General features: G+C 43.3%; 1 protein-coding gene across 2 annotated transcripts; it reads right to left on the bottom strand.

The window, feature by feature from the left end:
* Nucleotides 1-5,442: 5,442 nt before the first annotated feature.
* Nucleotides 5,443-12,682, bottom strand: LOC102909996 (leukocyte immunoglobulin-like receptor subfamily A member 5). Of its 2 annotated transcripts, XM_015989291.3 has the most exons (6): nt 12,400-12,676; nt 12,207-12,242; nt 11,735-12,019; nt 11,290-11,595; nt 7,162-7,212; nt 5,450-7,033 (listed from the first exon to the last, which is right to left on the bottom strand). In XM_015989291.3, the coding sequence occupies exons 1-6, from the start codon at nt 12,431-12,433 to the stop codon at nt 6,852-6,854; spliced, it is 894 nt and encodes a 297-aa protein (XP_015844777.1). In that variant the 5' UTR covers nt 12,434-12,676; the 3' UTR covers nt 5,450-6,851. The 2 variants fall into 2 exon arrangements, with proteins under 2 accessions (XP_076424905.1, XP_015844777.1); XM_076568790.1 differs by lacking the exon at nt 7,162-7,212 and having other exon boundaries at nt 5,443-7,033; nt 12,400-12,682.
* Nucleotides 12,683-13,325: the final 643 nt, after the last annotated feature.

Raw genomic sequence — 13,325 nt, 5'->3', positions numbered from 1 at the left:
AGAAAATCATGAAAAAGCAATGAAACAAACAAAGGAAACAGTCCAAGAACTGAAAAGGGAAATTGAAAAAATAAAAAAGACACAAACAGAGGGAATGCTGGAAATAGAAAACCTGAGTAAAAGATCAGAAACTTCGGATGCAAGTATAACCAACAGAATGCAAGAGATGGAAGAGAGGATTTCTGGCATTGAAGATACAGTAGAAGAAATAGTTCCATCAGTCGAAGGAAACACTAAAGCCAACAAAGTCATGAACCAAAATGTCCAAGAAATCTGGGACACCATAAAAAGACCAAACCTACGAATTATAGGGATAGAAGAAGGTGAAGAATACCAACTCAAAGGCACAGAAAATATATTCAACAAAATTATAGAAGAAAACTTTCCCAACTTAAAGAAGGAAATGCCTATGAAGTTACAAGAAGCCTATAGAACACCAAACAGACTAGACCCCCAAAAAAAGTCCCCTCGACACATAATAATTAAACAACTAAATGTACAGAATAAAGAAAGAATATTAAGAGCAGCCAAGGAAAAAGGCCAAGTGACCTATAAAGGTAAACCCATCAGAATAACACCCGATTTCTCAATGGAGACTTTGAAAGCCAGAAGGACCTGGACAGATGTAATGCAGACACTAAGAGACCATGGATGTCAGCCCAGACTAATATACCCAGCAAAACTTTCAATCATCATAGACGGAAGGAACAAGACATTCGAAGACAAAGCCAGATTTAAACAATACCTATTCACAAACCCAGCCCTACAGAAAGCACTAGAAGGAAAATTCCAACCGAAGGAAGTCAGATACACACTTGAAAACACAGGCAATAGATAAAGCCACAACAGTAAACCCCAAAGAAGGGAAGTACACACACACTACCACCAAAAATAACAGGGATGAAGAATCACTGGTCATTAATATCCCTTAATATCAACGGACTTAATTCACCTATAAAAAGACATAGACTTACAGAATGGATACGAAAGCAGAACCCAACTTTCTGCTGCATACAAGAAACACATCTCAAATTCAAAGACAGACACTACCTAAGAATAAAAGGCTGGGAAAAGACTTTCCAATCAAATGGTCTTAAGAAACAAGCAGGGGTAGCCATCCTGATATCCAACAAAATAGACTTCAAACTAAAATCAATCAAAAGAGATCAAGAAGGTCATTACATACTCATCACAGGAAAGATCCACCAAGATGAAGTTTCAATTCTGAACATTTATGCGCCAAACACAAAGGCACCCACATATGTAAAAGAAACATTACTAAAGCTTAAACCACATATAAAACCCCACACATTAATAGTGGGTGATCTCAACACCCCACTTTCACCACTGGACAGATCTCCCAAATCGAAACTTAACAGAGAAATAAAGGACTTATCTGATGTCATGACCCAATTGGACCTAATAGATATCTACAGAACATTCCATCCTAACAAGAAAGAATATACATTCTTCTCAGCACCCCATGGAACTTTCTCTAAAATTGACCACATACTTGGCCACAAAGCAAATCTCAACAGATACAAAACAATTAGAATAACCTCCTGTGTTCTATCAGACCACCATGGTTTAAAGTTAGATTTCAACAACAAAAACTACAGAAAACCTACAATCTCATGGAAACTGAATAATGCTCAACTGAATCACCAATGGGTTAAGGAAGAAATAAAGAAAGAAATTAAAGACTTCCTAGAGATCAATGAAAATGAAGACACCACATACCCAAACTTATGGGACACTATGAAAGCAGTGCTAAGAGGGAAATTCATAGCACTAAATGCCCACATAAAAAAGTTGGAGAAATCTCACACTAGTGACTTAACAGCACACCTGAAAGCTCTAGAACAAGAAGAAGCAAAGTCTCCCAGGAAGAATAGACGCCAGGAAATTATCAAAGTGAGAGGTGAAAAAAATAAATTAGAAACTAAGAGAATAATACAAAAAATTAATGAAACAAAGAGTTGGTTCTTTGAGAAAATCAACAAGATAGACAAGCCCTTATCCAAACTAACCAAAAGACAGAGAGAGAGAATCCAAATCAACAAAATCAGAAATGAAAAGGGGGACATAACAACAGACATTGAGGAAATCCAGAGAATTATAAGGTCATATTTTGAAAACCTCTACTCCACAAAACTGGAAAACCTAAAAGAAATGGACATTTTTCTGGATAAGTACCACATACCTAAATTAAATCAAGACCAGATAAACTATTTAAATAGCCCAATAACCCCTAAGGAAATAGAAACAGTCATTAAAAGTCTCCCAACCAAAAAAAGCCCAGGACCAGATGGTTTCAGCGCAGAATTCTACCAGATCTTCAAAGAAGAGTTAATTCCAATACTCTCTAAATTGTTCCACATAATAGAAACAGAAGGAACATTACCAAACTCCTTCTATGAGGCTACAATTACACTGATTCCTAAACCAAACATGGATACAACAAAGAAGGAGAACTACAGACCGATCTCCCTCATGAACATTGATGCAAAAATACTCAATAAAATATTGGCAAACAGACTCCAAGAACACATCAGAACAATTATCCACCATGATCAAGTAGGCTTCATCCCAGGGATGCAAGGGTGGTTCAACATATGAAAGTCCATCAATGTAATACACCATATAAACAAACTCAAAGAAAAAAACCACATGATCATCTCACTAGATGCAGAAAAGGCATTTGACAAAATCCAACACCCCTTCATGATAAAAGTCTTGGAGCGATCAGGAATACAGGGAACATACCTAAACATAATAAAGGCAATATATAGCAAACCAACAGCCAACATCAAATTAAATGGAGAGAAACTCAAAGCAATTCCACTCAAATCAGGAACGAGGCAAGGCTGTCCACTCTCCCCATACTTATTCAATATAGTACTTGAAGTTCTAGCCAGAGCAATAAGACAACATAAGGATATTAAGGGGATACAAATTGGAAAGGAAGAAGTCAAGCTTTCCCTATTTGCAGATGACATGATAGTATACTTGAGTGACCCCAAAGATTCCACCCAGGAATTGATAAAGCTTATAAACACCTTCAGCAACTTAGCAGGATACAAGATCAACTTAAAAAAATCAGTAGCCCTCCTATATACAATGGACAAAGAAGCTGAGAAGACAATTATAGATACATCACCCTTTACAATAGCCAAAAATGACATAAAATACCTTGGGGTAACACTAACCAAGCAAGTGAAGGACCTATATGACAAGAACTTTAAGTCCCTGAAAAAAGAAATTGAAGAAGATGTCAGAAAATGGAAAGATCTCCCATGCTCATGGATAGGCAGGGTTAACATAGTAAAAATGGCAATCTTACCAAAAGCAATCTACAGATTCAATGCAATCCCCATCAAAATACCAACACAATTCTTCACAGACCTGGAAAGAATAATACTCAACTTCATATGGAAAAACAAAAAACCCAGGATAGCTAAAAGAAACCTGTACAATAAAACAACTTCTGGAGGCATCACAATCCCTGACTTCAAGCTCTACTATAGAGATACAGTAATAAAAACAGCTTGGTATTGGCATAAAAACCGACATGTGGACCAATGGAATCGAATTGAAGACCCTGACATTAACCCGCACACCTATGAACATATAATTTTTGACAAAGAAGCCAAAAGTGTACAATGGAAAAAAGAAAGCATCTTCAACAAATGGTGCTGGCATAACTGGATATCAACGTGTAGAAGGCTGCAAATAGATCCATATCTGTCACCGTGCACAAAACTTAAGTCCAAGTGGATAAAAGACCTCAACATTAATCCAGCTACTCTAAACCTGCTAGAAGAGAAAGTAGGAAGTAGTCTTGAATGCATTGGCATAGGAGATCACTTCCTAAATATAACACCAGTAGCGCAGACACTGAGACAAACAATCAATCAATGGGACCTCTTGAAACTGAGAAGCTTTTGTAGAGCAAAGGATACGGTCAACAAGGCAAAGCGACAGCCTACAGAATGGGAAAAGATCTTCACCAACCCCACAGGTGACAGAGGACTGATATCCAGAATATATAAGGAACTCAAGAAATTAGACATCAAAACAACCAACAGTCCAATTGAGAAATGGGCTTCAGAACTAAACAGAGAATTCTCAACAGAGGAAACCCAAATGGCTGAAAGACATTTAAGAAATTGCTCAACATCCCTAATCATCAGGGAAATGCAAATCAAAACAACTCTGAGATACCACCTTACGCCTGTCAGAGTGGCTAAGATCAAAAACACTGAAGACACTTTATGCTGGAGAGGTTGTGGAACTAGGGGAACTCTCCTCCACTGCTGGTGGGAATGCAAGCTTGTACAACCACTTTGGAAATCAATATGGCGCTTTCTTAGAAAATTGGGAATCAATCTCCCCCAAGATCCAGCTATACCACTTTTGGGCATATACCCAAGAAATGCTCAATCATACCACAAGAGCACTTGCTCATCTATGTTCATATCAGCATTGTTTGTAATAGCCAAAACCTGGAAACAACCTAGATGCCCTTCAACTGAAGAATGGATAAATAAATTGTGGCACATATACACAATGGAATACTACTCAGCAGAGAAAAACAATGACATCATACGGTTTGCAGACAAATGGATCGATCTAGAAAAAATCATCCTGAGTGAGGTGACCCAGACTCAGAAAGACAAATATGGTATGTACTCACTCATAGGAAGATGCTAGATGTGGAACAAGGATGACTGGACTGCTACTCACATCACCAGTGAGGCTACCTGGAAAACGAGACCCAAAAAAATCACGGAGAAATGGATGAGATCTACATGAACAACCTGGTCATGAATGGGAACAATGAAGGGCGACGGTCGAGGGAAAGAGAGTGGGAGATCCTAGCTGGATCAAGAAAAGAGAGGGAGAACAAGAAATAGGAGACCATGTTAAATGAAGACCACATGAGAAGGGGAGGAAGCAGAGAGCTAGGGAGGCCCACGGAGATCCACAAAGATACTCCCACAAAAGACTGCTGGCAATGGTCGAGAGACGGCAGGAATTGACCTACTCTGGTGATGGGATGGCCAGACACCCTGTTAGTTGTGCCATAAACCCCATCCAAGGAAGGTCTGAGGAATCTGGATGCAGACATCCACGGCTGGGCCCCTGGTGGAGCACTGGGATTCTAATTAGTGAGAAAGAAGAGGGTTTATATGAGCGAGAATTGTTGAAGCCAAGGTTGGATAAAGCACAGGGACAAATAACCAAGTGAATGGAAGCACAGGATCTATGAACCAAAGGCTGAGGGGCCCCCAACTGGATCAGACCCCCTGAACGGGTGAGACAATCATTTGGCTTGATCTGTTTTGGAGGCAGCTGTGCATTGGTGCCAGGCCCTGGACTCGTTGCATGAGTTGGCTGTTTGAATCCTGGGACTTATGCAGGGACACTTGGCTCGGTCTGGGAGGGGGGAATGGACCTGCCTGGACTGAGTCTACCAGGTCAACCCCGGTCCTCGGGGGAGACCTTGATCTGGAGGAGGTGGGAATGGGGGGTGGGGTGGGGGGAGGGGGAAGGGGGCGAGAGTGGGAGAACAGGGGACTCTGTGGCTATTATGTTGAACTAAATGATGTTGTAAAATAAATTAAAAATATATATATATCTGTTTCATACATCACTTCTAAACTCCAAATAAATGATATTCAGTTGGTATTATGAAGTTGCCTATAAAGTGGCTACTGTAATTATAGCCAATAATTAGGCAAGGCTGTGTGCACCAGGATTGTGGGTTGTACTGTATTTACATCATTTCTACCCCTCCATCTTTCTCCTCCAATTCCTCCCATGTCTCCCCACACTCTGTCAAATTCATGGCCTCTTCTTTAATTATTATTAAGAAAAATTATATTTTCAAAACCATGTCAGCAGTATTCCCCACCAGAGAGTTTCTTCAAATACAAGGGTGTTGATTGCAAGCCTCCATGTTTCAAGAAAACTACATGAAGAGTATGTGTTGAAAGCCTAGGTTTCAAGAGAGAGTGCCAGGTCACCACATGCATTTCAGATCTTGTTTTCCATTTTGAAATGTCATTTTTGAGCATGACTTTTGCTACTTGAGCCAAGTTCTTGGTACTCGTTAGAGAAGATGAATGCTCGTGATGCAGGTGGGGAATGTGGAAGCATAGAAAAAGGAAAATGTTACATGAGGGGGAGGAAAAACAAGCTACACAAGGGTGGTGACCCAAACCCAACTTACAGGACAAAGTTATCCCTCTCCCGAATCATTGGAGATGTGAAGAGATAGGAGATAGTCAGCTAAAGTTTACATCTAGACCTTTGTAATGCTGTGACCCTTTAACACAGCTCCTCATGTTGTGGTGAGACTCAACCATAAAATTACTTTCTTGGGAGCTAGAGAGATGGCTCAGAGGTTAAGAGCACTGGCTGCTCTTCCAGAGGTCCTGAGTTCAATTCCCAGCAACCACAAGGTGGCTCACAACCATCTGTAATGAGTTCTGGTGTCCTCTTCTGGCCTGCAGGCATATATGCTGTATACATAATAAATAAATAAACCTTTAAAAAAATTACTTTCTTTGCTACTTCATAACTGTAATTTTGCTACAATTATGGATTGTAATGCAAATATGTGATATACAAGATATCTGATATGTGACTCCCAAACGGGTCACAAGACACAGATTGAGAACCACTGATATAGGTCGAGAAATAACATCATGATATGCTGTAGAAGACCTCTCCACCACAACACCCAAATGTTTCCCCACATTCAGATCACATTTGCTCTCCGGATATTCTCTGAAAACAGTTCTCTACTATATGTCCCAGACGTTCTTATAGAACCACCTGAGTCCTCAGACGTATCCCGAGGTCTCTGCCACCATGACAGATGTGCCACTTTCTCTCCTGGCTGCGTGTTGGGTCTGTCCTTGGCTGTGCTGAGCTTCAAAGAGCAGAATGCCAAGGAGTACAAGGACCAAGACAGATACCCCCATCCTGACGAGATTCTCCTTTGTGTAATCCTGGGGCTTTGAGACTGGAGATTGTAGAAAAAGAGGTCACAGAGGTCAGGGCAGATGAAAATCACCCCAGGACACTGCTTTCCCCCGGACGGCACTTGATCTTCTGTATTGAGTTCTGTAGCTAAGAATTCTCCTTACTCACCTGTCTGGGGGTCTGACATGTTTGATGATGGCCAGAGGGGCTGAACTGCATCTAAGAACCAATAAAAAAAGTAGGATATAGGGGGCTGGAGAGATGGCTCAGTGATTAAGAACACTGGCTTGCTGGGCAAAGGTGGCGCATGATTTTAGTTCCAGCACTCAGAACCAGAGGCAGGCAAATCTCTGTGAGTTCCAGTCCAACCTGGTCTATAAAGCAAGTTCTAGGAACTTAGAGAAACCTGAGTTTTACACAGGGAAGCCCTGTCTCAAAAAACAAAAATACAAAAAATTTTAAAAAGCACTGGCTGCTCTTCCAGAGGACCCAGATTCAGTTCCCAGCACCCATGTGGCAGCTCACACCAGTTCCAGAGCTTCTGCCTCATGCAGGCAAAACACCAAGGAACATAAAATAAAAATAAACATTATTTTTGGAAAAGTAGGATGTGTGAAATACTTGAGACCCAAATGTTTTTTTCTAGTTCCCAAGTTTTTATTTTCTTCCATTCTCCTTCCCCTGCACCATTATTTTAAGAGAAGGGACATTTTTAAAAAGCCAAGTCATGCCAGGCAATGGTGGCGCACGCCTTTAATCTCAGCACTCAGGAGGCAGAGGAAGGAGGATATCCATTCCGGAGGCTGAGGCAGGCAGATCTCTATGAGTTCAAGGCCACCCTAGTCTACAGAATGAGTGCTTGCTGGGACAACCAAGACTGTTACACACAGAAACTCCATCTCAAAAAAAAAAGCACCAAGTCAGGTGTGGTGGCACACACCTTTAATCCCAGCACTCAGGAGGCAGAGGAAGGAGAAAATCCATGAGTTGAAGGTCAAGTAGGTCTACATAGTAGGTTCCAGGCCAGCCAGGGTTAAATATCAAGACCCTTCCTCAAAAGTCTCTCTCTCTCTCTCTCTCTCTCTCTCTCTCTCTCTCTCTCTCTCTCTCTCTCTCTCTCTCTCTCTCTCTCTCTCTTTCTCCCCAGAATATATAGACCATCACAGAAATCTACAACTGGTCAAAATACAGAGTAAGAGGGCCTGGAAAATACCATGGCAGGCTCCAAATGACCCAGTTAAGAATTAGGCCTCAGTTCCTGCTTCTTGAAACTGAGCAGGCAGTTTCTGAGGAAGTCACAAACAAAGTACAATCAATCTTTAATGCCCCGAACAGCAGCTCAAGTTATACAAGGCCTGAGCCAGCCCCCACAGCCTCACAGCAGCTCAAGGTAATAACCAAATAAGGACAAAGCCTGAGGCTTGTCCAGGCCTGCCCCAAAATGAAAAAGCCATAGTCTTAGCTAGCCCTTACTAGTTCAAACCAATTGAGAATATACTAACATAATTGCCACTTGCTTAAGCCAATCATATCTAAAGTGACCTTACTGCCCTAGGAATGCCCCTTGGCTATGCTTAAAAGGAGTTCAGACATCCCTCTTGCCTTCATCATCCATCATCTTGCCTTTGTATGGGATGGCAGGCCTCAGCAAGCTGGAATACAAAAGCTCTTGTTGAATGTATGGTGATATTTTGTGGGACTTCTCCAGAACACCAACATTAGAGATTAGAGAACAGCTAATCATGAGTTGCACACCCCTAACTGACACAGCTACAATACAATCCCTATGCCTAAGGCTCAGGGAATATTTTCAGAAGAGAGAACAGAAAGATTATATGAACCAGAGGACTAGGACACTGGGACATCTGCTGTGAGACAGTGTCTTCTATCTATGGCAAGGAGTTGTAAGGAGTTGTACCCATGAATTCAATATATATATAGTTGCCTAAACAACTGATAAAACCAGTTGATATTGACATGCCGGTGTGGGTGGGTGAAATCTCACAAGATCCCACCCCTAAATGAGGAAGCTGCAGGCAACTGGTGGCAGCTGGGAGAAGAAGATTCAGTCTTTTCCAGGGAAGAGCCCTTGGTTGGTGATTCAGTCTCAAGTGGTCAGCCCTAAACACACACACACACACACACACACACACACACACACACACACACACACACACACACATGAGCAACACTAAATGTAACACTGTGTTTATAAACAGCATGTTGTATTTATATATACACACACATAGCATAATAATTACAGAAGAGGTCATAAATTTGAGAGGAAGTGAAAGATACATAGGAAGAACTGGAGAGGAAGGAGCAGGGGTAGAAATAGTGTAAATACAGTCATGTGTGAAATTCATTTTAAAACTGAAATAAATAAATACAAAAATAAAGAAGGAAAAATATTTGAAGTTTTTATTTATGCTGATTTCACTGTAATATTTTATAGAATAATTTTATGAAATAGTCCAATTTTTTAGGGTTTTTTGTTGTTTGTTTGAGACAGAATCTCTTTTTGTAGCCTTGGCTGTCATTAAACTTTCATTAAGCAGACTAGCCTTGAACTCACAGAGATCTGTCTGCCCTTACCTCTTGAGTTCTGAGATTAAAGATGTGCACTACCCTGCCTGGCAAGTCCAAATTTCTTAATTTAATTTCTTACTCTGTTTCTTCTCCCCCTCATTCATTCATTCATTCATTCATTCATTCATTCATTCATTCATTCATCTCTTTCTTTCTTTTGTATGTCTGTCATTGCTTTCCGTCCTTCCTTCCTTCCTGTCTATCTGTCTTCTTTTCTTCTTTCTTTTCTTTAGAATAGGGTCTCATGTAGCCCAAGCTCATCCTCAACTCACTATGTAGCCCTAGGATGACTTCGAACTTCTGATCCTCCTGCTTCCATTTTCTGCGTGCTGCAGTTACAGGTACTGAACATGGTTCCGAGTTTATTTATAGTGCCAGGACCTCCTGCATGCTAGGCAATAACTCTATACCCCTGGCCCATTTCCTGTGTTTCTTCTTTCCTGTAAATGTACATTACTCTCATCCCATAACTTCATGCAGATCTGGATGAGCCCTCCCTCTTGTAGGGGGTTCCCAATGGTCTCCTTGCTGGATGCTTCAGACCTACTCGGATCTTTGTGTTCCAATTTTGCATTCGAGTCCCTTTAGAACAAAGTTTTCCTGAATTTCACTAAAACATCTCATTAGAGCCAAGAGTTCTCCGGGGAGTAGGGCAATGAGTGAACCATTGAGCACAGACAGAACAGGTAAGATTCCTCTGATCTAAGACCTTGAGTTCCACAGGGGGATTGTGGTATGACAAGTAGGGTGATGAGTTCCAACAACTACAGCATCTTTAGGTGTCTCTAAGAGGGGAGATCAGAACACTTATTCAGAATTCTGCCTGATACTGCTGAGCTAGGAAACATTGATCTTAAACACATAAAGGAAGTAGGTGCCCGCCCCTTGGTCAGAAGGAAAGTGTCCATTATTTTCAATGATTGACATGTCAGGGTCACTTTCTCTCCAGGACATCTATGGGGCTTGGCTTCCACTGAGAGGGAGAGTGTGACAGGGAACTGTCCTAGAGGAAGAAAGATGGGTGGGGGGCTGCCTATCTTGTTCTGAACCCGTCTCTGAGGACTTGGATCTCTTTCGACTTTCTATGACTTTGCTCCTACCCGACTTCCTGGTCTTTGGGTCCTGAGATCCTCATCTTTCATCCTAACCATCATCTCTGCAGTTTTGAGTCTCTGAGTGGAGCCACCCGGCTCCTCAACTATAATCAGGAGGTCCACTGACCTCTTGAAGGAGATGCGTTGTACACCATGACATCTGTACCAGCCCCTGTGGGAGTGCTTACAAGGCACTAGGGGAAGTTGACCCTGAGAGCCCAGCTTGATAAAACAGGCCAGGACTGTGGATGGGGTCAGTTCCTCATCCTGTGGACAGAGAAAACCTTTCATAACCTATGCAAGAGCAACACAGAAGAGTCAGGTTCTCTCCAGGGGAAAGGGCGGGGGCCTTGCAAAGTCAGCAGCGAGAGCTTCCTGGGCAGCCCTGCAGCAAATGGGCTGAGGTTTGGTGGAAAAGCTGGCGTCTGTCAAACACCTGTCTCCTCACATCCTACCTGTGGGTGCCACTGCCACCACCCACACATACAAGGCTCTGGTTCAGTTTCCCTCATCCTCCTAACTCCTGAGACTCCCTCAGGAAAATCAGGGATCATGAAAAAAAAAAAACTTACCCTGTCAACAACTAATTGAGTCAATGACGGAGCTTACTTACCTGAGACATGTATTTCCAAGGGATCACTGGGTTCCGACCACACCTGGGGACTGATGACGTGATAGCCATAACATCTGAATATCCACCTCTGGCTGGGGGTCACAGGGCCCACAAGAAACACGCCCTGGAATTGCCCAGTCGAGTTTATAAACACTGAGTCCAGGATCAAGGAGGGCTTCTGTTCTCCTTCCTTAGTCAGGACAAACCTGCTAAATCTCAGCTCTGAGCCACACTGAAGGGTAACAGTCTCTCCTGAGGTCACCACAGCACTGGGCTGGACAGAGAGGCTGGGTTTGCTATAGAGTCCTAGAAAAGAAAGGAATAACATCTTAAGTGGACTTAGAACAGCCCACATTGGCTTCCAGTGTTGGGCTGTGAGACCAGGAAACTTCTGAAAGCAGACCCCTTTCCTGAGGGCAGAGCCTAGGGCTGGGTGTTCTCTCACCTGTCACTACAAGCTCCAGAGGGTCACTGTGCTCCGACCATCCCGCGGGGGTCTTATAGTAACATCGATATCTTCCTCCATATTGTTTTTCCATTGATGGGATCAAAAATTCAGCCTTGTTTGTGGCCTCCAGTGTGTTCTTTGTGCGCCAGGGATGTGGACCCCCTTCTTTGTAAAGACGGTATTCCCGGGCCCCTGTGGTCACCTCACATGAGATGGTTACCTGCTTCCCTCTGGCAACCACTGGTCTTGACTGAACACTGAGGGTTGGCTTGGAGGGATTCCCTGAAAAGAAATGAGGGGTTCTGTCATAGGACATTCCCCCTCAGATGTCAGCCTTCATTTCCAGCACTCTCCTGCCCCCCTCCCCACCCCCCGCCCCATATCACCTGATGTTCTCAAGCCCCGCTGAGCAGGGATATCTTCAGGTCCCCAGCGAGCAGAGATCTGAAACAGCTGGACACACACTCACCTGCCAACACTGAGGTCTCTTGGCCCAGATTCAGCACTAGAAGAGAGTCAGTCTCTTGTCAGAACTTTGCACCTAATGCCGACATAAGCAAGCCTTCCAACTTCACTGAAACCACTTAAACACCCCGGAGTTCCCTGACTGGCTAGAGGCTGGCTATGTGGACCGAAATCCCCTTCTCTTCTTCAAATCTTACCCAGATAGAGCAGAGCTGTGAAGGTGAAGGTCATGGCGCCTTCTATCAGGGGCAGCAACCGTGCTCATGGAAGAGACCACAGAGTCTGGCCAAAGAGCCAAACAGCACAGAGTATGAGATCTTCAGAGAGAGACTGGATGCCTGGCATCACATGGGTGTTTCTTAGGAATACTCACGGGAAGAGGAACAGCCTTCCCTAGGCGACTGTCTCTCATTTCCCTAGGGCTGTGGCTTGGATGCGCTCCAGAACGCCTTACAAAATTGGCCATCTCCCCTAACCTCTCTCACTAAGAAGGTAGCAGCAAATAGATTTGTTACCTCTTTTGCTGGGCCCCCTTGCAGTTGAAGGTGGCTGAAGACTGACCCTTCTCTATTAAGAACTCTCCGTGGAGAATCCACTCTTTGAGCTCATCCATCTGCACAGCACAGTGGGGTCTTGACTGTGATCAGTCATCCCCCAGCCATAAAATTGCTTCTGAGACGATACAGGGTGATGTTGCAGCGTGGGTGCAGAGGAGTGGGCACACTGAGCATCCAACTGTGCCCCGCACGTCGCGTTTCATCCTGGGGATGGACACTGAAGAGAACGCAGCTGTTCTCGGGGTTCTGGGTGTGGGTGTCCTGTGGCGAGCAGCCAGCTGCATGGAACTCCCTTTCTTGTCTTAGCAGCATCAGCCAACCCCGTATCTCTCGGAACAACCTTCAGAACTGTTCTTGCCTTCTCACTATTCGTGCTTTTTGCGGGGCTGAGTTCTTTTGCTGGAATAGGGTTGCTTTCCCCTTAATGCCTGCATGTTACTCACTGCTGGTGCCAGCTGGAACACTGGCGTCTCATCTCTAAGGTTCCTCATTTGGAACCTGTTGTAAGCACTTCACTGCTCAGATTGTTCATGCTGCTGTGCTGTCTGGGACATTCAGAATTTCAG

Source organism: Peromyscus maniculatus, chromosome 1 (assembly GCF_049852395.1).
Source record: "Peromyscus maniculatus bairdii isolate BWxNUB_F1_BW_parent chromosome 1, HU_Pman_BW_mat_3.1, whole genome shotgun sequence".
Lineage (NCBI taxonomy): Eukaryota > Metazoa > Chordata > Mammalia > Rodentia > Cricetidae > Peromyscus > Peromyscus maniculatus.
This window is presented reverse-complemented; position numbering and strand designations above follow the sequence as displayed.